Source organism: Colius striatus, chromosome 3 (genome assembly GCF_028858725.1).
Source record: "Colius striatus isolate bColStr4 chromosome 3, bColStr4.1.hap1, whole genome shotgun sequence".
Taxonomy (NCBI): Eukaryota; Metazoa; Chordata; class Aves; order Coliiformes; family Coliidae; genus Colius; species Colius striatus.
The window spans coordinates 16,714,859-16,742,810 of record NC_084761.1 but is presented as its reverse complement, the minus strand read 5'-3'; the positions used below and the strand labels follow the sequence as shown (position 1 = coordinate 16,742,810).

General features: G+C 46.1%; 2 protein-coding genes across 4 annotated transcripts; both read right to left on the bottom strand.

The window, feature by feature from the left end:
• Positions 1–112: 112 nt before the first annotated feature.
• On the bottom strand, positions 113–7,231 carry GNG13 (G protein subunit gamma 13). Its single transcript, XM_061993112.1, has 5 exons — positions 7,215–7,231; positions 6,447–6,559; positions 2,556–3,061; positions 1,278–1,400; positions 113–365 (listed from the first exon to the last, which is right to left on the bottom strand). The coding sequence occupies exons 4-5, from the start codon at positions 1,373–1,375 to the stop codon at positions 260–262; spliced, it is 204 nt and encodes a 67-aa protein (XP_061849096.1). The 5' UTR covers positions 1,376–1,400; positions 2,556–3,061; positions 6,447–6,559; positions 7,215–7,231; the 3' UTR covers positions 113–259.
• Positions 6,822–21,964, bottom strand: LOC104551532 (uncharacterized). 3 transcript variants are annotated; one of them, XM_061993108.1, is made up of 20 exons: positions 21,885–21,964; positions 21,022–21,348; positions 19,889–20,018; positions 19,633–19,726; positions 18,402–18,552; positions 17,892–18,054; positions 17,264–17,389; positions 15,984–16,046; positions 14,551–14,673; positions 14,070–14,225; positions 13,355–13,408; positions 12,862–13,079; positions 11,982–12,058; positions 11,731–11,841; positions 11,052–11,138; positions 10,102–10,209; positions 9,785–9,906; positions 9,451–9,573; positions 8,035–8,077; positions 6,822–7,843 (listed from the first exon to the last, which is right to left on the bottom strand). In XM_061993108.1, the coding sequence occupies exons 2-20, from the start codon at positions 21,125–21,127 to the stop codon at positions 7,766–7,768; spliced, it is 2,133 nt and encodes a 710-aa protein (XP_061849092.1). In that variant the 5' UTR covers positions 21,128–21,348; positions 21,885–21,964; the 3' UTR covers positions 6,822–7,765. The 3 variants fall into 3 exon arrangements, with proteins under 3 accessions (XP_061849092.1, XP_061849095.1, XP_061849093.1); XM_061993111.1 differs by having other exon boundaries at positions 21,022–21,200; positions 21,885–21,908; XM_061993109.1 differs by lacking the exon at positions 21,885–21,964 and adding an exon at positions 21,840–21,880.
• Between the last annotated feature and the right edge of the window lie 5,988 nt (positions 21,965–27,952).

Genomic DNA, 27,952 nt, shown 5'->3' with positions numbered 1-27,952 from the left:
GTGGCTGCAAACTGCACCCTAACCCCAGAGAGACCTTCACTGCTCCCGGCCCCCCACGCTGCCCACCCCATCTGCCTTCCCCATCCCTCCCCATATTAAAAATATGAACCACTTCTACTGCTGAAAATAAGACAAGATGAGGGCAGGGTTTTTGTTCAGGTAGTCATATTAGGAAGCTAGCTAGTAAAAAAGTGTACATTCAGTGGGGAGGAGCGAGGGGCGGCAGGAGCCGGCGCCGGGGGTGGGAGGGGGTGGCCCCTCAGAGGATGCTGCATTTGCCTTTCTCCACCCAGGGGTTGTTTTTCATCAGCTCTGGGTTCAAGAAGGGATCTTCAGGAATTCCGTCCTCGATCCACTTGACAAACCTGCAGGGAGTGGAAGGGTGGGCACAGACCCGGCCCACAGCAAGGGGGTCGCACACAGAGGTTTGCAAACATGACATGGGGCAGTGGCAAAATGGGAGAACGATGGGGGGTGTTCCCTGTTATGGCAGGCAGGGGTTTTGGGGTGTACCCTTCTCTGGGGTGCAGCAGTGTCCGGGCTCACCCCTCTCTGGTCCCATCCTGCACGACCTGTGCCAACGCTGAACCCTGCACAGCCCGGCGGGGTTTGGGCTGGGAGGACTAAGCACAAGACAGGTTGAATAAAAGCCTTTTGTCCCCCTGCGTCTGGGGCCACCCACATGCTGCTGCTGGCATGGGGACCGCTCTGCTGTCATGTTTTAAAACATTTGCTAAAGATGCACTTATTTTTCCTGTCCTTTCCCCTTCTAAGAGGCCAGTGAGCGACAGGGCCATGGAGGGGTTAACTGGTGGAGTGTCCCAGGCCCCTTCACAAAGAGCAGTGAGCTACAAACCAGGAAATACCTGTTCATGACTTTGTTTCACAGGTTTGTCTTTTGAGCTCTGCAGTAAGGGGTCTCGCCTGGCTGAGTCTGGAGTATTGGGGCAGCTCCCAGGGGCAACCAGGTGACAGGGAGTCCTATATCTGTGGCCATGTCCTGGCCACCACTGAAGCCTGGGCAGTGGACGGGAGCTGGCATGGGGGATATTGGGTGGGAAGGAGGACGGGGCTTTGCAGGCATTGGCACTGGGGCTGGTGCCATTTCTGCTTCTGGGGCTTGAAGGGCTTGAAGAACCATAAAGGAAAAAAAAACCCTCTAGACCCTCCTTGGGAGGAGCCTGTGATTTGGAGGGGGATGGCGGTGTCAGCTGTGGGGTGAAAAGCCAGACTCTGCATACAGGGGTGCGGGGACGGGAGGGAGGGTGGCCACTCACTCAGGTATTGTCTTGGAGGACATCTCCCTCTTGTAGGCCAGCTGGTACTTCAGGCTTTCCACCTCCTTCTTCCACTGCGGGAGGTCCCACTCGTCCATGGCGGCAGCCCAGGGCTCTGCAGGGCTGCAAACAAGGATCATGGTGCTGTATCCCATGGCCATATCCTGCCCCAGCCCCTCAAGCTCTACATCCCTCAAAGAAAGGTCCCCCAGGACGAGGACAGTGTGTCACCATACTCTGGGGGATGTCTCCAGCCCTGCTGAGAGACTGGGGTTGTTAGGAGGCAAAGGCTGCGCTTACCTGGGGGGTGGGAAGCCAGCCTGGCACAGGGCAGGCACTCAGAGCTGCCTTTTTGTAGCCACGCTGTGCCCACAGGCACATGCAAAACCCAGATTTGACTGCAATTTGCATGGTACTACTGCTCAGGGTGGAGAGCAGCAAATAGCAACTGGAGGCTCTTTGGAATGGGTGAGAGGGGGGAGGTGTCTGTCTTCTGCCTGACCAAGTCCCTGAACAGGAGCCAGGGGGATTTTAGGCGTCCATATGGGTGTATAGAGAGCCCTAGAGCTGCCTCATGTGAACAGTCACCTCTGATTCCGGGAGCAACATAAACCACCACACACCCCTCACACCCTCACTCACAGTAGCGGCCCTGGATGCTGGCTAAAGGCACGGACATGCAGGATGGGGAAACTGAGGCACAGCGACCGATGGGGCACCAACTGTGACCATGGCTGCATGAGGTTTTCTGTGAGCACCAGTCTCCTTGTGCCACCTCAGGAATCGGTGGCGCAAGGGGCTCTTCCCCAGCCCGTGGCCTGGCATGACCTCAGCCCCTTCAACGTGCAGAGCCGAGGGGCAGTGCCCAGCAGCACCCCTGCACCGGCGTGGCTGAGCCCCAGAGGCGAACCCCACGGGTGCCCTCACACCGCGTCCTGCACCCCAGGCCAGGCTGCAGCCCCCAGCGCTGGGGCAGGCAGGGGCTGGGGGTGCTGGGGCCAGGGGGCATGAAATCCAGCCACGAACGGCTCAAATCCAGCCACGCACCGACACAGCTCGGCGGCTGCACGGGCCGCCTCAGCTTGGCTTCTCTGCAGAGCATTCCCCGGAAAAATCACCGGCCACGGGAGCACCCAGAGCCCAGCACCCCCCTCACCCCCTCCCTGGAGCTCCAGCCCCCGCTGCCGGCTCTCCTGGAGGCTGATGGGCACCAGCATCCCCATGCTCGCTCCAGCCATCTCAGCAGCATCCCAGCCCCGCGGCCAAGCCCCCGCCTACCTGTGCTGGAGAAGGTGTTACTGGGGCGCGGGGGCTGCGTCCGTCCCCGCTGGCTCGAGCGGCTGCCCCGGCCTTGCCCGCGCTGCCTCCGCAAGCGCTGCCTCTGCTGCCGGCGAACCCAAATCCTCTGTGTAATCTATTAATGCCCGGCACATCCAGCTGCCTCCGACGCGGCAGGAGCTGGATAATGGGAGCGTCCTCCCCCCGCTGCTCCCGGGGGATTTGGCTCCGCTGAACATGAGCGCCCGGGATGGAGGCAGCGTCCTGGTACTCGCTGGCCGAGCTGCCGAAACGGGGTTACCCCAGCCTCCCCCTCAGCCCTAGGGGATGGAAAGGCCCCAAGGGGGCGGGGGGAACGCGTGGTGGGCCACAGCAGCCCCCCGGGGAGGCCCTTGCCTCTGCCCTGCCCAAGGCAGCCGCTCCACGGCTTCCCCAGATTCCGTGTCGTCCTCGGTTGCTGGCAGAGGAGAGGGGCAGGGGTGCTCCCAGGGAGGGGAGGCTTAGATCTAAAAGTAAAATGAAAAAAGCAATCCCCACATGAGAAATGCAAAAAGTGAGCAGTTGGGAGACTAAACAGATGGTGGGTGAAGGGGCAGGGTCAGCGCAGTGCTGTAAAATACTGATGTGAGATTCACAGGGAGGGACAAAAGCCCACTGACAGTTGGCTGATCAAAAGTGTCAGAATTAATGCAAAAGGAAAAACACAAAGAAGTGAAAAAAACCCCACAAACCAAAACTTACCCACTCCTGCCCTTGATTCAGGAACAATGAAAAAAACCCTCTTTGTGTAAATTTTAAAGACCCCAAAATAAGGTTTCCATAAAGACCAACTTCCCAAGAGCCCGTGGTAGCCCCAAGACCTGTGGCTGTTTGTCCTCCACACAACACACCTGGGTGGGATTTGTCCTATTCCTTCCCAAAGAGCTGAGGCTAACACTGTCGATCCAGCGTTCCCCCCTGTGCCAGAGCCTCCGGTGCCCTGGGTGTTGTGCAAAAGAGCTGAAATAGATGGAATCATATTTCTGATAGGATATGTTAATGATGTGACTTGATGACATTTGGTAGGATGTATTATGTGTGCATATATATAAACACATGGAAGACCTGAGAGACTGTGTATGTGCATGTATATTTACACATACATACACAGACATATGTGTAAATACATATGTAAATACAGGTGTTGCTGGTGGAGAACCTGTATTCATATTATGTGTGTGTGTATGTAGCTATGATTTAATTTAAATGAGATATTATGTGCATTACAAGATATTTAAACTGCACATAAATGTATCTATATGTATATACAATACAACATGCATGCACACACACAGGTATAGATACTTACATATATCTATACATAAGGCCTCTTCAGTAGGCCTTTCCAGCACCAGGGCCATTTCTATGAAGCAGGAGGTCAATGCTGACCACTGATGTGGTCCAAGAGAAGCCCCAGTAGCCTCTGCAGGGTGACTGCACTGAGAGCAGGATGGTGCTGAGCCTGTGGGGCCAGCTGGGCTCCCTGCCCAGCATCCACAGTGGCCAGAGCCAGCCCAGCAGCCCCATGGAGCCACTGGCCCTCCCCAAGAGAGGCTGTTGGAGGCTGGGGCTGGGCCAGGGATCGATGGGGCTGGCTGGGGCCAAACCCTGAGCCCGCTGCAGTTGCAGCACGAGGGTTTTATCACCCCAAGGAAATCATAAGTGTATTTTTTGCTTGTAACATCACTGCTGGGCTGCTTTGGGGTGGCTGCAGCTCAGTGCACGCTCCCCCCTGTGCCAAATGTCACCTGTGCCCACGAACAAGGTCAGCGATCCCAAATGCTGACCCACAGATTATCTGTCTGTTGACATCAATCATAATCTCCCCACCATGCTGGGAAAGGCTTGGGTTTAACGATAAAACGATGCTGGAGACGGGTTATTGGATTTCTATGGATTTCCTGCAATCTGAGGGCAGCGAGGGCTGAGCGGGGCTGGCAGAGCTGCGCAGGTGCAGGGCAGTGCCTGAAGAGCTGCCCTCGATGCCAGCCCCAAGCCTAGGGGACCCTCCAGAGCCTTGCTGTGGCCAGGCAGGGCCAAGGCAGATGCCCAGGCCTCAGGGGTCAGCGAGGGCCGTGGCTGTGGTGGGAGGGCAGGCGGCAGCACCCGGGCTGGCAGATTGCAGGGCCCGCCTTGGCCACCCCTGCCAGCTTTGTAGATTAAAGAATTATGAACTCCTGAAGTTTTGCAATATTAATGACTGGAGCCATCTGTTAATCTGGCAGCCAGCAATGAGCTGTTTTTTTCACTTTGCTTAGTCCAGTTATTAAACTGGTGTATTTTGGGGCTGGCAGGCTCTGGAGGAGTGTGGCTCCTCGGCCCCTGGGTAGCTGCACCATGACTTGCATCCCGCTCCTCCTCGCTGTCTTTGTGTTACTTAAACCCAAGTAGGTGGGGGAAGATGAGCTTCCCAGGCAGGATCTGGCCCATGGGCAGGGAAGGGGATCCTGTGTGTGTCTACCTTAGTCTGGTGCTACACGAGGCAGGACCTAGGGATGTTTCTGGGGATGAGTGAGCTGACAGCCCCCACTACCTTGCAAAGGAAGCCCAGGGAAGCAGGGGGCCTGCCCTCAGCACAGGCTTATAATTTCAGGGTTTGAGATGTTATTCTAGAGAAGTCAGTGCTCTGCTGCATACTCCGACGGGAGAGATTCATTGAGCAGGTTAATTAGTGTCCATGTAGAAACAGTATCAGCACTCTCCTGGCCCATGCAACAGGCAAGGTGGGGAAGCCTAAGCAAGGGGTTGGGAGCTGGCTCTGTGGCTGTGCGCTCACCAAAGGTCAAGATGACTGTAAGAGTTCACACTTGCCCATGGAGCTGAGCTGGCAAAGTTGCCCCCTTCCTCTTCTCTAGTCATATCCAGAAAGACCTTGGCATCCTCTGTGTGTGTGTGCGCATTTGTTCTTAAATATTTTACTGAGAACTCCCCTCTCTGGCCTGTAAACAGTTCATTAGCAACGTATTCCTGCAGCCCTCTCCCCCCTCACTGGGGATGCTCACTCTCCAGGAGGTCTGTGTGCTGCCGCCCCCAGCCAGGCAGCTGCTGGCAGTCCCAGGCCAGAGCTGAGGCACATCACACAATTTCACTAGTTTCAGCTGAAATGTTATTTTTCCATGGATTTGCAAATGTTCTGCTTATTGTTTGGCAGGATCAGTTGGATACACAGTTGCTAAAACAGCAGAGTTCTGTTTGCTAAAATACAATATTTGGATGAGACAGCTCTAGCTGCCCATTTTCTGCTCCAAACGCTGCATTTCAATTTTTAATGAGCTCCTTTTGTCTCAATTATACCTGGAGCAAAGTAGATGAGATCAGCCTTCACTTTACCTTAGAGGTTAGTCAGTCTCAGGGTACTGGGAAGATGGTGTTAACTGTCATGTCTGTACCTCTCTACCCTACCCATGCCCAAAATCAAGGGCAGATCTTCAGAGAAAATAGTTTTTTCATGCATAAAAGATTATACTGTTATCTATAGTATAACCCTTGCTATAAGAGCTGCTGTAATTCATTAGAATTCAGCAGCAGATAAATAATGGATATGCTCTTTACTTACAGTAAATAAGCAGTTCTTAGCCTTGTCTTGTGATGGTAAATCCAGGCGTGAAGGGGTAACAAAACTCCTGCCCTCACTTGCCCCCTCACCTTCCTGCACCAGGTCTGACACTGGAGGCTACCTCGGTACAAGTTCAGTTTGACATTAGGGCTCTTACGTGGTGTTGCTGCTGCCATTTCCCACCCACATCCTGCTGTTATGTGCCTTCAGGACAGTTGGCAGCCAGAGCATCACAGGGCAGATAACGGTAAGCTCTCGCCCCTGGGCAAAGCTGAGAACACAGACTCAGTACCTACAATGATCAGTGTCTTGGTTTCCTCCCCTTTTTGTTTCTCTCTCAGCCACCTCAGGATCAGGGATCTTCTATTGCTTGGGTAGGTGAGGTGAGAAAGACCATATTATTAGGAACCTGCAAGAAAACCTCTTTTGGAAACTGAGATGAAACACCACAGCGCATCTTGAGGAGAAGAGACCCCAGCCCTGCTGACAGTCAACAGAACCAGATTCCCCAGTATCCAGGGACTTCACCAACCTCTGCTTGTCCTGGCCAAACTGGCACAACACAAGACAGATGTACAGCCATTGTTTTGAAAACAACCAAAAACCCCCACAAAGCCCCAAACCAACTGAGAGCAGTAGAATTTCTATGGAGTTTTACTTAACATTGTGTTGATTTCGATACATGTACACTTTTCTACAGAACTCGAATAGTAGCATAGCTTGCTTAGGATAACAAAAGCTGTAAAAGCCACTGAAAGCCTCAAATGTGCAAAATACAGTTCACCACAGGTTGAGATTTTTCCCCTCCCGACTGCCAAACCTGTCCAGACAGGTACCACGGTAGGACAATGGAGAGAATCAACCGGTTAAAAAACTCTCTCCATTTCTACCTTCACAGTTCAGAAGTTAAACTTAGCACCACAATAAGGACTTGAGAAATCCAGAGAGGCATCAGCACCAGTATAACAATCACCTATTGATAAAACAAAAACCAAAAGCCCCACAAATGGAAACCCCTGAAAACTAGAGATTATGATAACTTACAAACCAACCAGGCTACTTACTGCATCAGGCCTCCCTGGATCTGTCTCGAAGCAAGGAAGGAAACTTCAGTTAATGTCCTTCAGCCTCAAGTGTGGCTTCTTTTTAAAATGACACAGACAGAAGAGGGTGTGCAAGCAGCATTTTGAGGCAGTTTCCCTTGTCTAAGCTTTCGCTCCCCCCGTGGTTGCTCTGCTGCAGGCCTTGTGCCCGCACCTGTGTCACTACAGAAGTAACCACTGCAGCGCTTTGTTGCGTCCGTGTTTCTGTCACTTCCTCCATCAGCATCTCTGTAGATCAGCTTTTTTAAAAAGAAAAAGTCCCAAACTTACACCTGCTACCTCTTGAAACAAATGCTTAATTCATGGACCTGCAAGAAAGGGAGTTTTCCAAACATGTCTGCTGAAGTACAGTCACTGCTCACCAGAGTAACCGCGAGTTTTGTCTTTATTTGTCTGAAGTCAGTTTTATAGCTGAATGTGTTTGGAGCTGACAGCCATGGCAGAACACGTGGGACTCCAGCAAGAGATTTCTCAGATTCCAATAGGAAAATATTCCTGGAGCTTTTGCCAAATTAGGGTTTCTCAAAAATGCTCATGAACTTTGAGACTTCATGAAGAGCTGTGGTGCCGAGGGGCAGGTGCCTTAATCCCTGGGCAGAGAAAACAACTTAGTTAGAACACTTCAGCAATATTTATTATAATGTTCTAATAAATGACATTGAGATATGGTATATTTGATACATGACATATCAAATGGTAAGTTTCAAGGTCTAGTTGATTAGTAATGCAGTTGACAGCAACATGCTTTGCTGCTGAATTGTAAAATACAGAGAATACTCACTGCACTGTGAAAGAAGTTGCAAAGATGCTTTGCCCACGGACACCTGAAACACAGATACAGATCCTTAATCCATTTTCTGCCAAGGAAAGACTTGCCTCCAGCCTCAGCCACTCTTATGATTCAAAATCCTTACGAGGCAGCTAATCCCACCATTCACTTCAGCTGCCAAAAGGAGATAATTTCAGCAGCAGACGTACAGTAAAATAATTAAGACAGATCATAAGAACAGGATTTCAGCAGATTCTCTTGGGTGACTGCTAGAGCATACTGCAAAGCCTCACAAATCAAACCCAGATAATTATTGAAATTGCAAATTTGTTAAATGTGTGAGCTTTGCTTAGCCCAACGGAGTGCAGTGAGGTATTTTCTCAGCTACACGCAGCAAGGGCTGGAGAGAAGACAGACACAGAAGCATTTCACAAAGATGGTCAACTCCCATGTCCGTGATTTCCACTTAGGACAGCTACCAAGAGGTGAATTCTCACTGTTACTCTGCTGCCATCAGCTACATGTGAATTAAAAGTGCCAGAGCAGGCAACTACTCTGCATTCCCATATCCAACCAGAGAATCACTTAATTTAAAAACTATTATGTCAATACATTAAAGTCTATCACTCTAAAGCCTGTAGAGCTTTAGTGCTTAACACAGGAGAGTAAGGATTACATTTACAAACAGCTAGTGGTTTCAGAAGTGACACACCAGTGTTTCATTAGCGTTTGTAATCTAAAGAAAGAACTCGGACATTTCCTGAACTTTGTTTTCCCACCCACTTGAGCTTTGGGCTGCTGCATAGAAAGTGGTCTCTCTCCTTTATAAAAGAGGCTAAGACCCAGAGGCACAAACCTAACGCTGTCCTCGGTTCACATTACACTGCACATGTGTTCCTGAATCTTTAGGTTTTTATGAGGATTGACTCCCTCACCACCATGAGAAGTACTTGTCACAAGCTGAAAAGAACCTTGACGCCTGTACATCCACTGCATTCTTGGAGATACATAACAACATACATTTGGAGCTACTTTCAATAAACAAAGTTTTCTGCAGTATTATGCCTCCTTAGAGTCCAGTAATGGCTTTGCTGAAAGTCCTAATTAAGGTTTTTTGGTTCTTGATGATAATGATATTAATAGAACTGGACTGTACCACATGTAACTTTGATGACTGCCCAGGGCTGCCAAGAGCAGGTAACAGGTTTTCCCTGGGGAGCAAGGAGGCCCTTTGGTTGCAACAGGTAACACAGAACAATTCCAGATCTACCCAAAACCTCGTGTTCAGTATCTTTACCACTGCTAGTAACAAGGAAGAATAAGAAACAAGAACAAATTCTGAGTTAAGACCGTTATTAAGAGAAAACTATCCCAGTGTTGCAATACATAATGACTTTCTATTTGGCTGTGATGAAGATCCACACTTACAGGTGCAGGTTCTCTGTGATAATGCTGAGAGCAAATAAGCCAATGGATTGCATCTTCTTATGTCTGCAGGTCAGGAACAGGCAGAGGAATTCACCCACGTACTGGGGACCTAGGTTTTGCCACCTAAACAATACAAAACCAGGAAACACAACATAGCTGTTCAGAGACAGTTTCCTGATTGATTCCTAGCATCTTATTTGCATTCATGACATACCCAAAGCATTGGGGTGGTTGGGTTTCAAGAACTAAGGATTATATCCTGTTAAGCATTACTGCTGCAGGACTGCCCTTACTATTTCCATAAACAGATTTCAGGGAGCAAGTGTTTACTCACAGTTTTAGCATTGTTGCTTTCTGACGATTTAGATCTCTCAAAATCAGATTGACGGTGCCATGGAGAACATGTTCTTCATAGGAAAGATGGTCCAACAACAGCTTCAGAGCCCAAAAGTTACTCTGGGAAGAGATAAAATAGTGATTTAACCTAATTGCCAATCCTTTCTTAAAAAAAAGAGTAAATAAAAGGTCAGCAAAGCTAATGGGGAACAAAACCAAGTGAGATGTATCTCAAATCTCAAAGTTGCTGTTACACAGATTTTAAATACAATCTGCTTTAATCTCTTAGAAGAGAAATCAGTATCTAGGACTCACCCCGAAAGCCAGGGCTATCTCTAAGAAGGAAGTCAAGTATGGAAGATCACAGAAAAGCATCTGTTGTACTGCTTGCACTGCGAGAATGAGACAAGCCTCATGGTGCAACTGCAGGAAGAGATATCAACAAGAAAACACATATTTAAAAGCCTGCTTTCCCACTACTTGCATATGGTGTCCAGACAAATCAGCACTAAGTTACTGCCACTCCAATCAGATAGTCTGGATGTCAGACACCAAAGGTCACAAGAGTCTTAGGAAGACCAAATGATGAGGAAATGGAGCAGGTTCTCCTATGTATACAGAACGTTTCAGCTGGTGCTCTCAAAGCCCTCACAGAAAAACAACATCTCACACCATCACAGACGCAGAACTCAACGGGTACAAATTTCTGGCCCAAGGGTCACATATTTGGAAAGTAAGCTAAATTTCCTTAAAAAAAAGGAAAAAATAACATGTACAGCTCCTTAGATGTATTGGCTGTATCTCATATAGAACACACTCCAAGTAATTTTCAAGCACGTTCCACTACACTTCAAACAATCATTCCAAACAAGTTTAGAAGTTGTGGGCCATTCCGAGTTCTGAGACAGACACGCTGTCTCAAAGGATGGTCTCTAATTTGAATCAAACACAAGATCACCCTGGGAGAAGTTAAGACAGAATCAATTATTACCAGCCCTCCCACTTTATAAATGCATAAATTTGGAGAGTGACTTGTCCTAGGTTGAAAATGGTGTCAGATCAGAACAAACCCAGATAGTTCTCTTACCTTCAGGTGTCTGCTCTAGCCTTTAGACTGTCCTATGAACAGTCTTATGCTGATTTACCTCCACAAGCTTCAAGTCCCTCTTAAAAGCCTTTAATAATCATCCAACTCTTTTCAATTCTGCTGTATCAAGCAAAATAACACAAATGATAAGTCTCCTCATTGCTACATGCACACTTACATGAGGAGAGAAAATAGAAGGTGGTAGAGAAACATTAATTTTTGCCTTCAGTTCCTCCAAAAGGCCACCACTGGCAGCAAGCACCCCCTGCAACAGAGGTAACAAGTCACAAGTAAAGGAGAAGGAAGACCAGACACTCTACAAACATTTAACAGTATCTAAGACTCTTCTTTAGTGTGCTTTTATTTATTTTTTAGACGTTTTAGAGATGAAGGCTGAGTGTTCCACACTATACTCAGGGAAAATTGAAGCTCTGCAGCACCAGCCAAACCGTGTCATATCATTCTTTATTTTAGCCAACTATGCTTAGCAAATAGTTAATTCTGCTCCTGTGAAGGAAATTCCCAGATACTGACTCCTTAGGACTACCTGAACAGATTTTTCTTAATGAAATGGATAGGAAAGTAGTGTACCTGATCCATCTCAACACTAAAAGACACAGAATCAGTACCAAGCATTGAGCTGAAAGCAGAGTTAATCTGTGTACTGTTGTATTTAACACTCCTGAATCACAACATTCTCCAAGTGTTCCAGTAGGCAAATAGCACAGGAGTATTTGATGAGGCACTGTACAGTTAACTTTAGTATTTAGAAGAACAAGCCAAAGCCCACATCAAATGAAGTGTGATATAAACCCAAGACAACACCTTCTCCCATTGCACAGTTCTGTTTATGCTACCTTTTGGAAGTCAAGCGGTGGCTCTTTCAGGGACAGGGGATGTAGGTTCCCACTTTTTTCCAGTAAACTGCTACTACCCAAGATCATGATGAGGGAACTCCAGCATTTAGGCTGAAACACAGCAGAACATTTGTTTCACAAAGTCAAATCCCTTCACAGAGATGGGAACTATTCAGAGAGAAAAGGGTTCTGATAGGAAACCCTTGCATTAGAGAAGAAACAGGTAATACACAGCTTTAACACAGACTCACATTCCTGTATAGTGACACGTTGCTGTAAAGGAGTTTGAGTGCCTGCTTAATCAGAACACCATCTTTCAGGGGTGACCCTGCAAGAAATAGAAACCCAAAACACATCTTATATTCCCTGAATAACTCCAGAGTACTCATCAAATCAGACATTTACTTGTTACAGGTACATTTATACAGAAACATAAACAAAAAGCCAAGCACCTACAGTTTTTGTTTTTTGCAATATTTTGTAGGCTCTGAATAAAAAAAACATCAATTGCAAAATGCTTCAAAAGAGCTGTGAAGAACTGAATTCAATCTAGAGTAAGCTACCACAGAACAGTTTTCATTATGTACATCACACCATAGCACAGTGTCAGCATCTTGTCTGGCTAAGAATTCTGCTGGTACCTGAAAGTCTCCAAGATAAACCTTTCTCTTCAGAACACACCTTGACAAGAGGCACTCACCAAGACAGATGATCAGTCATCAATGGGTGAACTCATTACAGAACACAATACAGATTTTGAGACTCTTTCCATCAGAAAGCTTTTATGGTCAAGGTCACAGCTGGGTCATACCATAATGCTAAGTTACCTGCTGCCATTGGTAATGCCAGGATACAACAGCGTGCTTGGTATTGCCTTTTAGTAGGTTGCTTTCAGCAAAACAACTTCACAGCCAACAAAAGTAGCCTTTTGTGTGAAGTGTATTGAACAAATTCATGCTCAGATACAAAGATGTTCTTCCTGTCTAGTGTTATGTATCATGCTTTAGCCCAGATGATTTATAGTTGGGTTCAGAGTCTCTCAGAATGTTACCAGATTTAATGAAAGAGTAAACAAAAAAAGCTGTAATTAAGTAAGGTTCTAAACATATGTAAGCAAGAAATCACACTTGCCAACAGTAATCCAGGGCCCAGGGTCTAGCATATCCTTTCCAGTGGGGACACTGCCCGTTCTGAACATCTTGAGGTAGACCTCGAACTGGCAGGGTGTTATTCGGCAGGCCGAGCAGCACGCCAGGCTGTTGACAGGGAACAGCAGCGAGTGTGCAGCGTCCAGGAAGTCTCCAGTTTTGCACAGATAGAAGGGGATTTTATCTCGAAGGTCTCTTAAGCTGGAAGAAGGGAAGAACCAAGTATTTGATTTTCATGAACATGAAAGTTTTACCGTAGCTATGTATAGAGCAGATTATGCTTGACCACTAGGGCAGTTACAGCAGGTCAGGCAGACATTAGCTGCAATGCAGCATTGCCTGCACTTAGCAAACAGCTGCCAAAATCCTATTGCTCTTGATTCTGCCAGTTTATTACACACTGAAAAAATAGACTGGGACACAATCTTTACAGTTGAGAAAACAAAAAAGAAAGGGAAAAAAAAAATCCATTTTACCCTTTGGTATCGTTGCATTTCACAGCTCTCAGGTAGCGAACAACTTCTTTATAGCTGGAGAGAAAAAAAAAGAATGTGAACAGGAAAAGCAAGTGCAAAGCTATACACAGGTCAATTAAATATTTACTACAACTAATGACATAAAACAGTAGATCTTCCCACACAAGAGATGTTGTACAATAGGACAGAAATACAACTGGCAGAAAGAGACAGTTGTAAGTTCCAAGAAGATATCCATGTATCTCTGTACTTTGGCAAAAAAACACCCCAGGAGGCTGTCTTTCAATGTAATTCTTTTAGAGGACTGTGCTCTTTAGAATACAGACTTCTGAAGATCCAGAGACCAGAATGCACTTATTTGTGCTGTCTTCTACCTAGTCAGCTTTTGATGAACAGAATTTATTTTAAACATCCATATCTAAAACCTACTGGGGTTATGGAAACAAAGAAATTATCCACTTCAACATTCTTCTTTGGTCCTGAAGTGTTCAAAGGGCTTGATTCTGCTTTGAAAAACTTCAAAAAGCTACTGGCCTTGTTGATAAGAAGCAACAGCCAGAAACAACTTCAAACGAGTCTTTGTTTTGTGTGTCTCCCCATTAAACAAAGCTCCTGCAGATGTCAGGAAAACACTACACCACAGTCAGCACCACGCAAAACATAAGAGTTGAGTTCTTAAAATGAGAACTCCAGATCAAGACCAAGCCAATCTTACTTCTGTTTGTCTACCAATCTCTCCACTCGAGCCTCTATAACAGGGAGCGTTTCCCACAGAAATACTTTTCTTCCTTTCTGTGTTCTTTGACCAGTGATGTTCTGGCCTTTTAAAACTGTGGTCAGTAACACATGGTCCCATGGCACAACATTCAAGCTGGAAGAACAAAACTAAAGTCAGTTTTAATCACGTTGTGTTCACATGCCACAATTTATTTCCCTTAATTAACATGAACATTTACCAATAAAACATTGTAAGGTTTACAGCTCAAAACTTCTGAGGGGAAAAAAAAGAAAAGCTATGTGGACAACAACTTAGCATCAAACATTTTTTCCTGTAAGGACAAGATAAATTAAAAGCCGCTGGTACTGAAATCTTTCTATAAAATGCTGACACCTAACACTACCAGAGAAAGAACCACTCTACAGAGATGTGTTCAAACCAGGCAACTGTATAAAAAGAGATTCTGTAAAGAACGTACCTATTTGAGAAGCCAAAACAGTGACATGGAAGTGAAATGGACTGAAAAAAATTAACAAACTTCTCATACAAATTTTTTGGGAAGTCACACAACACCAGCATCCTCTGAAGTTGTGTCGTGATCCTGTGTTTTGACAAGAAAAAGCAACACAACAAAACCTTCTTAAAATCAGATGAATTACTAGTAAGTTGTTGCATTTGTTTTAATCCCATGGGAGACCATTCTACAGAAGCTTGGTAGGTTTTTCTTGTTAAATGTGGTCTTAAGTTTTAAAATAAAGATCCCCAGATGTGTGAGAAACAGCAGCAATGTGTGATGAACCTGACATGCAAAGTAAGCTCCTGGAGCTTCACAGCTACTGAAACTCTTTTTGTCTTAACTGAAAACTGGAAATGAGCTCACACACAAAGTTTACACTTTAAAAATTGGGGGAGGGAGGCCAAAAAAAAAATTCCTTTTCCTGTTCTTTTGAAGTAAGAAATTAAAAACTTCAAGAATAGTAATTTAAAATGAAAACTGATCCAGGATTTAGGTTATTTGAAACTAATGACAGGTATAAGAGGTGAGAATATATAATTGTTTTTGAGTGCTCCTGAAAAGAAGTTAATTTTTAATTCATTAACCTTCTGTTGCAAGTGAATTTGGGGTTAAAGGTGAAATACAAAGCTAAAATGAGAAATGAATTAAGCCAAGTGAGCTAGATGTCCTCATTCATCAGCCTCTGGGGGAACCATACTATGTTATGTCCCTGACTACTCCATCCCTGTGGAGCATGACAAGGCTGCTGTTTTGATCTTTAAACAGACACTATTTACACTTTGGCTTAATAACCTCAGGTAGATACCTGACCCCATCTTCCGGTCTGGCCTTACACTCTTAGACTACAGTTGAACAGAAATCCATTGTCTCGGCTTTGAGTTCCCCATTAAATTACTCTCCTTTGAGGCCACAAGGAGGGACTGAGTGTTTATATGGGTCTACGGAAAGTAGGTATCACCCTCATCCTTCACAGAAAGAGACTAATATTAAACAGAGCTTCTAAAAGTCCTTCTCGGTCACGTACAACTGTAGAACCCGACAGCAGCCTGAAGTCCCTGCTCTTAGGTTGACTGGTGGATGTTGTTTATATTCTTCTGCCTCTTGCTACCCACCTGCAGCCCACATGCAGGCAGCAGCAGCCTGCTCCTGCTCTGCTCAGACAATGCCAACAACAGTAGAGTGGGGTTGTGTTCCATGATAAGGAGCTTCCTGTGCTACAGACCTGTAAGATTACACACCTCGCAAATTTACTTTTGGCTTAAGACCTCAAGCATTCACTTTTTTCCTTCATGCCTTGGAACAGAAGTAATTTGAAAACCATTTTAAATGCCAGCAGAAAGTTTGCAGGCAGCAACAATTTCATTGCCATCTCAGCATCACATGCTAAGTCTTACCTTTGCAACAGGCAAGGGACAGCAATCTTCAATGAAGCAGTATGACCAAGGTTCTGCCAGCTTCTAAGAGGGGAAAAAAAAAGCACTAATTATGGTTTGACTAATTAAGGTTTGACTGATTTTCCCCTAACTTTTCCCCTTCTCTATACTCAATTGCTTAAAAAAACCCAGTTTTCTTAGAAGTAGTTATTTTCTTAGAAAGCATTGGGAGCTCTCATGCTAATAAAAATTATTCCACACAGATAAAACAAATGCTCAAAGTTTAAAGCACACTCTAGAATTAACACTGTTTTACAGCAGTACCTCACCAACTAAAGCATAGCTTCCCCACCCTGACCCAAGCAGTGTAAGGCAGCACCAAATCTTCTAATCTGCCCTATTAGACTATGGTGGGCACATCTATGCTCTTACAGGGCCTCTGAAGGGCTGTATATCATCATCCCAAGAGAGAGCAAACCACATGCCCTGTGACTACAGTGAATGCTGTGGGATTCCTAGTAAGCATACAAAGAGAGACCTACCCAAATAAGGTATCCTGCCTGCTCCTTGCAAACCTTGACAGTTCCTCAGGAAGAACTGCAGAGGAGCTGCTGTTTCCAGCTTGTTGAATCTTTATAAAAAGCTTTGAATTTATGCCCTAAAATATTTAGATTTTGCAAAGTAAAGCTCTGACCTTGCTAAGGCTATCAAGCATCAAACAGCCACGATATAAACAATGAAATAATCACCACAAGTAGTAAAACCTGAATATTTAAAGTCTTGTTTTATTTATCATGCAATTCTCCCAGCCTCCAGCCTTACAGGAGGCATCTAAAACTCACTACCCAAGGAACATAGCATCCTCCCTTCTTCCCAGGTCAGAAGCAGATGTTTCTTCACACAATGCAGCTTATGCATTCTCCTCCCAGAAAAGCTCCCCAGCTCCTATACCTTCTGAAGAATTAACCTCACCTACTACCATCTGCTGTCTGTGACACTCTCTCCTCCCATCTCAAATCCTTTCCTATTGCTGGAGATCATCTCCCCTTTTCATGACTCAATCCCACTACAGCTTCCCCCTCTCAAATCCAACTTTTAACTTTCTCTTTCCCCTTAAATCCCTCCCCCTAACTAATCTCATTTCTCCCTCAGGTGTACTCATTTTCCTCTCACTCTGCTGCAGCCAGGGCTGTGATCTGTGTCCTTACCCTTAACAAACGGAAAACCAGAACTCTCACTTAGCCTCCTCCCTTTAAGGAGCAAATGAAGGTTACACACTAGATGTGGAACTGGATACTTACAAAGCAGGATCTTTATGAAGTGCTATCTCTTTAGCTGCCCCCAGAAACATGACAGCAGCAGCTTTAGGACTCTCTCCTTCTGCCTGATTTAAAAATCTCGTTACCAGCGCAAAAACTCCACAATACCTAAGAAAGTAAAGTAGTCCATAAGATAAAGGGGCTGCAATGATAAACCTTGTGAATAAATGGCAATTATGACCATTCCAGTTTGTGAACAAATTGACTTGTCTGTCCTTGAAAAGCAACTATAAAATGGTGAAAAGGTATTTGCAAAACCATGACTTTAAGTATTGTAAAGGCACATACTATGGAGTAAAAAAGGAACTCCCTTCTAACAATCAAATGAACAAAAACCATGGAGTCGACTTTCACGCCTTCCCAAGTTATAATAATGAGGCATCTGATCAAGTGGCTAAGTATAGCATGAGATGTACTTAAAGTTGTGTTTAAAGATGTATTTGGGGGGGGCTTTAAACTGCATCCAAATGCAATTTAATAGTTCACTGGTCAAGCAAGTTCTCTCAACTATGTTTCCATTGTACCAGGTGCCATAGTTCTGATTATGAAGGCAATCAAACCTGCACTGATCAGTATGTACTGCTAGTAGCCAAGTTCTGTTGTCACTTACTTGTATACAACCTCCATGCCACGTGACTTGCAGATGTTGCACTGCCCAGGAGGCAATTTTGGGAGGCAAAAGCATTCGTGTTGTGTGGGAGACATTCTTTCTCCAAGCAGGTACTTGTTATATTCCACAGAAAGTTCCTGGATAAATTTTAATAGAAGACTTCCTAAGAGAAGCAGAGAGATGTGAAACAGTCAGTGCAATTTTTTTAATGTTTATTTTTTCTTTCAAAACTAAAAGAAACAGACAATTTTAAGCACCTCATGTAAAATATTTAGCAAGTTACTCACACCTAATCTTACTTGCCAGAAAAACTTTGTGGCTTCTTCCAGAGGGAGGAGGTGCACAAACTGGACCTGCAGATCTGTGTCTGGTTTGAGTATGGCCCAATAAGCTGCTACCTTAAAAAAAATCACCTTTGCAAGGAGACTTGTGGACCAGACAAGCCACCCATAAAGCCCCAGACTGAGCAGCCACAGGTGTCTCAGGACAGTAGGAGAGCAGAACTCTTACCACCATGCCGAAGGTCTGCATCTATATCTGTGAGCTCCAAATTGAACATCACCAGAACACCAGCCAAGGCAAAGTCACGCTGGTCCTTCCAGAATTTGCTCTTGTTGTGTGCATTGCAGTGACAGAGGGAAGGGGTTGTCCAGTTCTGGCACTGTTTCATTAAATGTGAAAAACAGGGAAAATCTGAGGGTTTCTTTTCTGTACAGATGAGCAAATCAAATGTTAACTTGTCTCTCCAAGAGAATAACTACTGTTAATTCCATCCTTTACACAGCCAGACAAAGCCACAGCAAAGTATTTTGACGACCAGGGCAAGAGGTCAACATGGCAATACCTTGACACTATGGCTTCAAAAGAAAAACCAAATCTCAGCAATTTACTCTCACTCCTGAACACCTGATAGAGACACTTACTGCTGGTACCCTCCCCACTGTAAATTAGTAACAGAGCATTGTCTTTGCATGTTCACCCCAACTATGTTCACAGATCAAAGTTTTCTGAATTCTAAGATCACAGAATCATAGAATGGTAGGGTTGGAAGGGATCTTTAGAGATCATCTAGTCCAATCCCCCTGCAGAAGCAGGTTCACCTAGATCAGGTCACGTAGGAACGTGTCCAGGCAGGTTTTGAAGACCTCCAAGGAAGGAGCCTCCACACCCTCCCTGGGCAGCCTGTGCCAGGGCTCCCTCGTCTGAACAGTGAAATAGTTTTTCCTTATGTTTAAATGGAATTTTTTGTGTTCCAGCTTCATCCCATTACCCCTTCTCCTGTTGGTACATACCGTAGAAAAAAGGGATGTCCCAACCTCCTGACACCCACTCTTTAGATATTTGTAAAGAAATAAAGATAAACCCAAACAAACTCCACACACTCAATGCCCCCCCCCCCGCCCCGCTCCATAAGATGTGAAAGACAAAAAGCTGGACATTTGCCTAGTGCAGTGAGAAGCAGCCTGGTTTAGTAATCCAATTCCATGAAACACACTGTGTGCCTAAGGCAAACGGGAGGCACGTTTGCTCAAACCAAGTAATTGGCTGGACCACTAGGAATAAACCCAGACAGCGACCACATTTTTAGCAGCATTTGAAGTAGACAGATATCAACCTTTAGGAGAGAAACTGTTAGAATAGTCAAATTCCATGTGTCACTCTAGAGTGATTTCTTTTAAAAGGATTCCTGAGTAATTTAGTTTACTCCAAATTGTGCACTTCATGGCTACAGCTTTCTTACCTCAGAAGCTAGCTTATCACAAATGTAGCAGTAGCACTGATTACAGATATCAGCATTTTTTCCAAGGGGTGAGCATGTGTCACATTCCGTTCGCCTACAAAGTTGAAAAACAGAATGTTACTTATGAAACAAGTTCCATGCTCATCCAACTGCGCCCCTGCTTTCAGCTGCTAAAAAGCTAACAAGGCTACTTGACAAGATGGACTAAAAGCAGAAACTAGGACCCCCATATTAATTCCCACATCACGGAACATACTCAAAGGGGTGCATTGTACAGTCATATCTTGCATGAGGCATCACATTTGCTTGTTTACAGAAAGTAACCATTAGTTCACATTCCTCATCCACAACTTCTTCAGATTTCTCCTCTTCCAGTGCAGATTTCTCTGTAGAAAAGAGAATATGCAGTGTAAATCAGTAGAAGGGCAACTGTAACTTCATTACAAATTCAAAACATTGTAGGGCTTAAATTTTCTTACGATTTCACACGGTGCCAATAGAAACAGTACACTGACCCCAGACCAAAAAAACCAACTTCCACACACTAACAAAAACAGGGTTAATTTAATAAAAAAAGACCCACTTGATATTGAAAAAACCTGTTCTCAGCCAGGTTGGTAATATTTTGAAACTACACAGCAGCATCCTTTAAGATAATATCCTGGTTTCAGCTAGGATAGTTAATTTTCTTTGCAGTAGCTGTAGTGCTTTGCGTTTAGAGTGAGAATAATATTGATAACACTCTGATGTTTCAGCTGTTGCTGAGTAGTGTTTATCCTAAGTGAAAGATGAGGAAGTGCACAAGAAGCTGTGGGAGAGCATGGCCAAGACAGCTGACACAAACTAGCGACACGGCTATCCCATACCATAGGATGTCACACCCAGTACAGAAACTGGGGGGAGTTGATAGGAAGGGGCAGATCCTTGCTCAAGCATTGGTCAGTGCAGGGGAGCAACTGCAGTGTGTATCGCTTGGGTTTTTTTTTTTGCTTCTGTTTCTCTTTTTGTTATCTGCCTTTTCATTACACTTGTTATATATTTTACAATTGATGTTATGATATTTTATTTCATTTTAGTTACTAAACTTATGTCAACCCACAAGTTTTCCCCCATTCTCCTCCCCATCCCATTGCTGGGGTGGTGAGCGAGCAAGTGGCCACATGGTACTTTGCTGCTGGCTGGGGTTAAACCACAACATATAATTAGTGCCATCAAAGAAATCCCCAGAGTTATGAAATAATGGCAGTTCCCTCTGGTTTTAATTACTTTTAAAGTATTCTCTCTCCCCGGCAGCAGAAAGACACGTTGCAAGCACACCACATAACGTTTTACTTCAGTGTATTTCAAAATCTCTGTACAGAACTTCACCAACAAGAGCAAAGTACTTACTCAATTGGTCTACTAACAGAACTGAGCTCTCACATGTGACCTCAGCTTCATCATCGCTGATCAAGATTATGCTCTGCTCCTCCTCTTCTCTTTTCGATGGCCCCATGGCTGTTGAACTCCAAAGGAAAGGAACGACTTGGCAGTTAACAGGACACAAGGACAGCTTCCACTTTGAGGTCCTTTTCTCAGGACAGGAAGAGAGAGACTTCTTCAAGACACAAACTCTTCATCTATGTTGACTAACTTACACTACAGACAGAACTGTTCCACCCTTACTGCAGTCCACAGCTCAAAAAACACTGCAGTTTCCATCCAGAGCTGGGAGAACTGTAAAAACAAGTTTGGGGAAGCAGAAGGATAAAAAACTCAGTCCCACAAAAAAGGAAAAAAAAAAAAAAAGAATTCCCTTGGTGGAACTGCCTTCAAAAAGCCCATCTAGTGACAGCTGTATTCCCAGTAACTTCACTGGCTCTCAGAAACTCTGTGCTCAAGGCATCAGAGATGCCCAGCGCAGACCCACCAGCTCCCTCCCCTCCCACTTCCTCAGCCTCAAACAAACGCTCCCCCATCTCCCCCACCCCACAACCACCCCTCGGCCCTCACGCAACAGCCCCCAGACCTCTCCTCTCCCCCACCGTCCCAACAGCCCCCCAAAACACCTGGATTCTCCCCTCCCCCACTCCAAGCCCCGCGCAGCCCCCTCGCCACACACCAACTGCCTCCTCCCGCGCAGCTCCCAGCGGGCCCCGACCCTCTCCCCGACCAACCGCCCCCCGCGCCCGCTTCCCTTCGCCCCACATCCCTTCCCCATCACGGACCCGCCGCTCAACGCCCGCCGGGCCCCCCCCGGCGCTCCGGCTCACCGCGCGACCCCCGGCCCCGCTCCCGCCCCGGGCCGCTCTCGCCGCCTCCCAGCCGCTGAACCCCGCCACTCTTTGAACGAACAACCGCTTCCGAGGCGGCCACCCCGGAAGGGCTCCGCGCGCCGACGCCGCCCGCGCTGCCTCCGCCCTGGCAGCGGGCCGGCGGCGCTCCGCTGCAGCCGCCATATTTAGTGAGGGCAGGAGCGGTTCCCTCGGCGGCGGGGCTCCCGCAGGGTTTCGGTAGAGCTTCGTCCGCCTCAGACCGTAGATTGGGAGCGAAATGGGAATCGGTGCACAGTCCGAGGCGGGGGTGTGTCTTTTTGACGCGCGAGGCCCTGGCGTAGGGGAAGAGGGAAGTGGCGAAGCCCCGCTGCATATCTCGTGGCCTCTGGGGGGCGTCTTGGTGGCCCGGGCTCCCCAGAGGCCAACCCGCACACACGCGTGGCCATGTGGCCACAGGCATCTCCCTGCAGCTGGGAGTGTTGCATCCCTTCCAGTGCGGCTGGGACGTGCCCATCCTGAGCCACCGTGGCCGGGACGGCAGCTGCTGGCAGAGGAAATGCGTTCCCTGCATGTAGTCATCCTTAATCGACCCTTTCTGTCACGACAGGCTTTTCCTACTGCGATCCCAGCGGGAGATCAGCGAGGAAAAAGCCACATCCAGCAGCTGAGGATTTCCCCAGTAACACTAGATGGTACCAGAGCTCCACACAGGCTCAGGCAGAACACGGCCGGATAGAAAGTAAAAAAAACTGGAAATTCTGAAACACGGAAAGTTGAAGATATAAAGCTGCAATGTATTAATATGCTGTTGGCAAAGTATTCGCTTTTTCTATGGGAAAAAGCGGACGGGAGGAGTTGTGAAGAAAATAAAACCTTTTTTTCCCCCCTGGTGTTCTGGGCAACAAGTGTAGCATAGTATTTGTGGTTAAAAATTACCAGCAAAGTGACAATATTGCAGCACCTGGTAGGGAAACATTTGAAGACTAATTATCAGGGGTTTTTTTTTTCATTACTAATAGTTAATAGTTAAGGAAAATCTAGGCTGTATTTTAACTTAAGCAGAAAGTGCCATTGAATTGTAAAAACTAGGTATGTTCCTGGTGTCGTTAACATAAAGAACTATTGAAACAGTACTCAGAATACGATCACGTTTTTCTGTTTGCAGTGCACACACTGCAAATGCACTGCCAGAAACGTTCATGTGCTAAGATAAAAAACTCTGCCTGCAAATGAATATTTATTCCATGAATAATCTTGAACGTCTTTGTGGCTTTCAGCACATTTGGGCAAAATGTTTCACGTTTCTGTGCTTACAATGAAAAAACTTAAATGCGATACCTAAATAGGTGGCCTGATTTCAGCTGTATTCGGCGCTTGCACAGACATCATTTCCTTCATATAGTTGCCTCTGTGGCATGACAACATTTTAGCAGCCTTGAGTAACTCAACACAGTAATTAAGGTGATGAAATGAAGTATTGAGATAGCAGGAAGGAAAAATAAAGGCAGAACTGGAACTGGGCCAGAATTTTTTCCCTCAAAACTCCAGTCTCATGCAGAAGTCCTACAAGATGATCTTATGGCTAAATATGGTCAGGACTGCAGTGCTGCACCTCATCCAAAACACAGCGATGCTGGTGTTTCCTCTCTTTCCAGATGAAGAGTTGGCGTCGGCATCCTATTTTTAGTGGTGTGGGTGTAAAATATGTTGGTTAAATTTCACATCGCCTGAGCTCAGTCTGCTCTGCCATGTCAGGTTTTGTGCCCAGACCTATCAAAGCTCGAGGTCTGGGACTGACATCATAGGCTCCTGCTTCACAGTCTTCATCTTGTAGGTCAGTGTTTTTTCCATTTGAGGTGAAGAGACAGCTGTCCTGCTCCATGTAAGTCAAATGTAACGCCCCATCCTGAGCCACAAATCATGTGAAGTAAATGAAAAAAGAAAGAGCTTCCAGTCAACCCCCACAATGATGGTGATTAGGCTGATGTTCAGTCTCTTTCAATGGCCAGAGAGATCTTGGGCTGTTTAGCCTGGAGAAGGCTGAGAAGGGACCTTATCAATGCTGATAAATACATAAAGGGTGGATTTTGAGAGGATGAGGCCAGTCTTTTTTTGTTGTGGTGCCCAGAGACTGGACAAGGGGTAACGGGCACAAGCTGGAACACAGGAAGTTCCACTGGAACATGAGGAGAAACTTCTTTGCTGTGAGGGTGACCGAGTCCTGGCACTGGCTGCCCAGTGGAGTCTCCTCCTCTGGAGGTTTCCAAACCCTCCTGGACGCGTTTCTGTGCCCTCTGATGGAAAGGAACCTGCTTTAGCAGGGGGATTGAATTGCATGATCTCTAGAGGTCCCTTCCAACCCCCACCATTCGGGGTTCTGTAAAGAGCTGTCCCATAGAAATGTCTCAAAACACACCTGGAAAGGCAAACTGATTTTTCTGCTCATGATTCAGCATGAGAGCAACAACTTTCCGATCCCCTTGCAGCACAGACCGCTTTTGCCTCTGCCCCTTTCTGTGCAGAGGAAGTGGGAACTCGGTACTGCTGGCACTCGGCGCAGCACAGGTTCATCTTCGTCATCTGTCTGGAATAGGAGCAAAGATAGAGGAATAAAGAAGATGAGAGTGTGTTGAGGGATATCTAACAGGCTCAATAATTGACAATAATTAGCTGCAAGCTGGAAGGTGAAACATTAAGGAACACACAACAGCATGCATCATTAAAGCTGCCACCAGCTGTTGGGACTGTGCCTGTCACCTCCTCACAGAGCTCTGCCACAATCTTGTTTTATTTTTCAGGGAAAAGGTGTGTGAGGTTCCCAGACTGGACCCACATCGATGGTTCCAGGAAGCCTGACAAGGACCCATCTGGACCAGGCTGGGGCATAACTAAAGACGCACAAGACTTCTGCTCCCTGAGACTGAAAAGGCAAGGGCCAGGGGGACAGGTTTCTATCCACCTGCTCCTGAAGTAGAAGGGGAATTTCTCTCTGACCACTACAGCAGAGTTGTATAGCAAACAGACCATTAAAATGTCTTCTCAAAAAGATTTTCACGTCCCATTTGTATTTACTGCTGCTTCATTTTGTTGAAAGTCAAAGGCCCGTTCGTACTCGATGAAAGGCCTGGGATAGATCAATTGACTGGAAAAGGCTCTGAGGATTGAAACCTGCAATTCTACATGGACAAGTGCTAATCCATCAGTCTGCTGAACCCAAGCAAGGTGCCATAGGTATTTCCAGGCACTCAGAGCTGGCTCATATCACGGCTCTTGTGCTTGTTTGGCACAAAAAATAGGATGTTCAGTGTTGGAACTGTAAAATAGATTCTTGTAACTGGGCTTCTGGGAAAAGAGTTGTGGTCTTTTCTAGCTACCTTTGGCGTCTCTGCAGATTCATTGCCTCTGTTAAAGGGCAAACTTTCCATGGTGACATGAAGGCAGGTTCCCCCCTGCTTTCATCTTTGAAGTGCCTCATAGCATAGCACACTGCAATGGGCTGCTGAAGTGTCGTCCGCTGTACAGAATCAGCTCTGCTCGGGTTTCATAAGGAAAAAGGACTTAGCGATTATAATGTGTGTAGGACTGAATGACAGGCCCCTCTTTGTATCTTGATGTGGCTGGGATGGGAGGAAGCTATCCTTGTTCTCCAAAAAGCAGGATCCAAGAGGAGAGGCTGAAAAAAAATCCATGCTTTGCTATGCAGGAGGAAAATGGTACGAGAGCAAGGAAAACAGGTTAGCTCAGGGCTTGCCTTAGTGAATCTCTCCTTCTGTCCAAATAAGAACCAAGCTTTTACTGGAACCCTGATTTTGTGAGGAAATGAGATATCTGTGGTGAAAGCCCATGTATGAGTGCATGTTTCTCCCACAGCTCCAGCCTTTGGCAAATACTGAATTCTAGTGCCCGTTTCAACCAAATGGAGAGCAGGTACAAATCCCAAAGGCAATACATGCCCAAAAGTGTTGAGATAAGAGACGTGTATGTGTGTGAGCGACAGAAACCCTCTATTTATGCCTTCTCTGAGTTCAACCACGATCGGAAAGCTACAAATCCAGCAAGAGATTGGACAAAAATTCCCAAGCCACAGAAGAGCCTTGGTAGCATTCACACCTATGAGACACCAGAGAGTCCTCCCAGGAGAACATGCTTGAGAAGGAGATTCTGGGGACTGATAAGGCAGTAATTGCTAGGGGTGAGTAATTCATCATGTCTTTTATCCCCAGATAGCTTTTCTGGTGTCTAAGAAGAGGTGAAAGCCTGCCACAATTTGGTCTAAATGTCCACCAACCATGAGAAATGAAGCCATTGCAAACCAGGCCTCATTGCTTCCAGGGCAAACAAGACGATGTGAGTTTATAATGCTTGAAAGAAAATGGTTCGTTTAGCTCTTTCCCCTCGTAATTTCTTTGCTTCCCCAAGACCACGTAAAGTAGAAACGAGATGCCGTGAGAAAGACCATTCTCAGGGTATTTCAGGCTCTGTAAAAATGGTCTGGTTTGTTGGCTTTTCAGGGGAACAACAGCCAGGCCAAGGCAGGAGAATCACAAGGACCCACCAGTGCTAATTCGCCATCGGCTGTGAGCCAGCCTGAATCCCGGGAGAGGGGAGAAGTGGAGATGCTCCCTACCTCGGCACAGTGGCGGCCAAGAGCTCTCGATTTAAGAAACAGATGAATATGAACCTCGTTGGAATGCCTTCAAAAATCTGCTAGCACTCTCCTCCCCGTCAAACGCTGAATAAATCCCCTTCGTATTTCAGGCTCCTAGCGAGACCCTGAAATATTATCAGTGCTCTTTGACACTCTACCTGCCCTTTATTCCACCTGGCTTTCCACAAAACACATTTCCTCTGCTTTCAAGGGAGGAAAAAAAAAAGTCAGGTTCATTCAAACCCTGACACTTCTCTAGCACTAGGGTGATCAAGTCTCCTCCGTTTTATATTTGGTATTTTAATAGGGTTTCCTTTTAAACCTTTAATGAGTTTTTATTCCCCTTTGTATATCAGACGCTTCAGTCCGACCGACAGTTTTACTCACCCCATGTGGAGTCATATGAACAGTCAGGACAACCTTTTATTCTTGTGGCAAGGTTTGCTCTGCCAACATTTTTCTTTTGCTTGCAGGCAGGAGATGTGTTTTGACCCTTTCCTCACCGCCGTTTCACCCATCTTCCAGCCCCTGAGCAAGGACATTACCCGCAGTGCAGAGGCAGGAACAGGCCGATCCCTGCTGTCCATGCTCTCAAATGCTTGCAGCTTTGTATCAGGGTAAAAAAGAAAAAGCAAATGTGGGTTTTGGCTCATCTGAACAGCTGAGTTTTGTTACTTCACCTTGAGCCTAGACTTGCAGGACATTGTGTTATGGTTTGTAGCAAGCAGGTCAGGCTGGGGGCTGTCCTTGTGCCTCTGAGGAGCTCACAGGCCCTGTAGGTTTGTAGCTGTGCTGCAGAGACTTAATGTGCACGACACGCATGCTGAGGAGTGATTGGCTGGAGAACTGGCCAAGCTCTGACTCTGCCCTTTTTATTTCTAATATATCCCAGTCCCAACACAGAGAACAAATCCTATCCGGCAAGGCGTGAGGTACCCAGTCTCATGGTCATGCTGCAAGGCAAGTGGGAAAAGATGAATGCCCACTCAGGGGATGAGGCAGTCCCCACCAGGCCTGGACTGAGCTGGGAGATGTCCAGATCAAATAGGCAGATGGGTACAGAGCAAATCCTTGCTCCCTGTAACAGCGGTGTATCAGTGTTCTCCAGACACAGGCATGCACAGCAACATTTTAAATAGGCAAATTTGGGGATAGAGAAGGTTAACGTGCAAATCTGTGAACACTTTTTAGATGTTTTGTTCTGCATTTGGGAGCAGGGAACTATCTAGGGGCCTTCTGCTGTCTGCAGGGCAGGCAGAGTAGTTTCAGGCATTTCTTGGGCTAATTGCACAGGTCCAATGGAATCATATAATTTAAAAACATATGCCATTAAAAGGTTACATATTAAGCATGGTCTTGTTTTTTTGATGTTGCAGAAGGCTTATACTCATCTGCTGAGAATTAGGAGGTTATTATT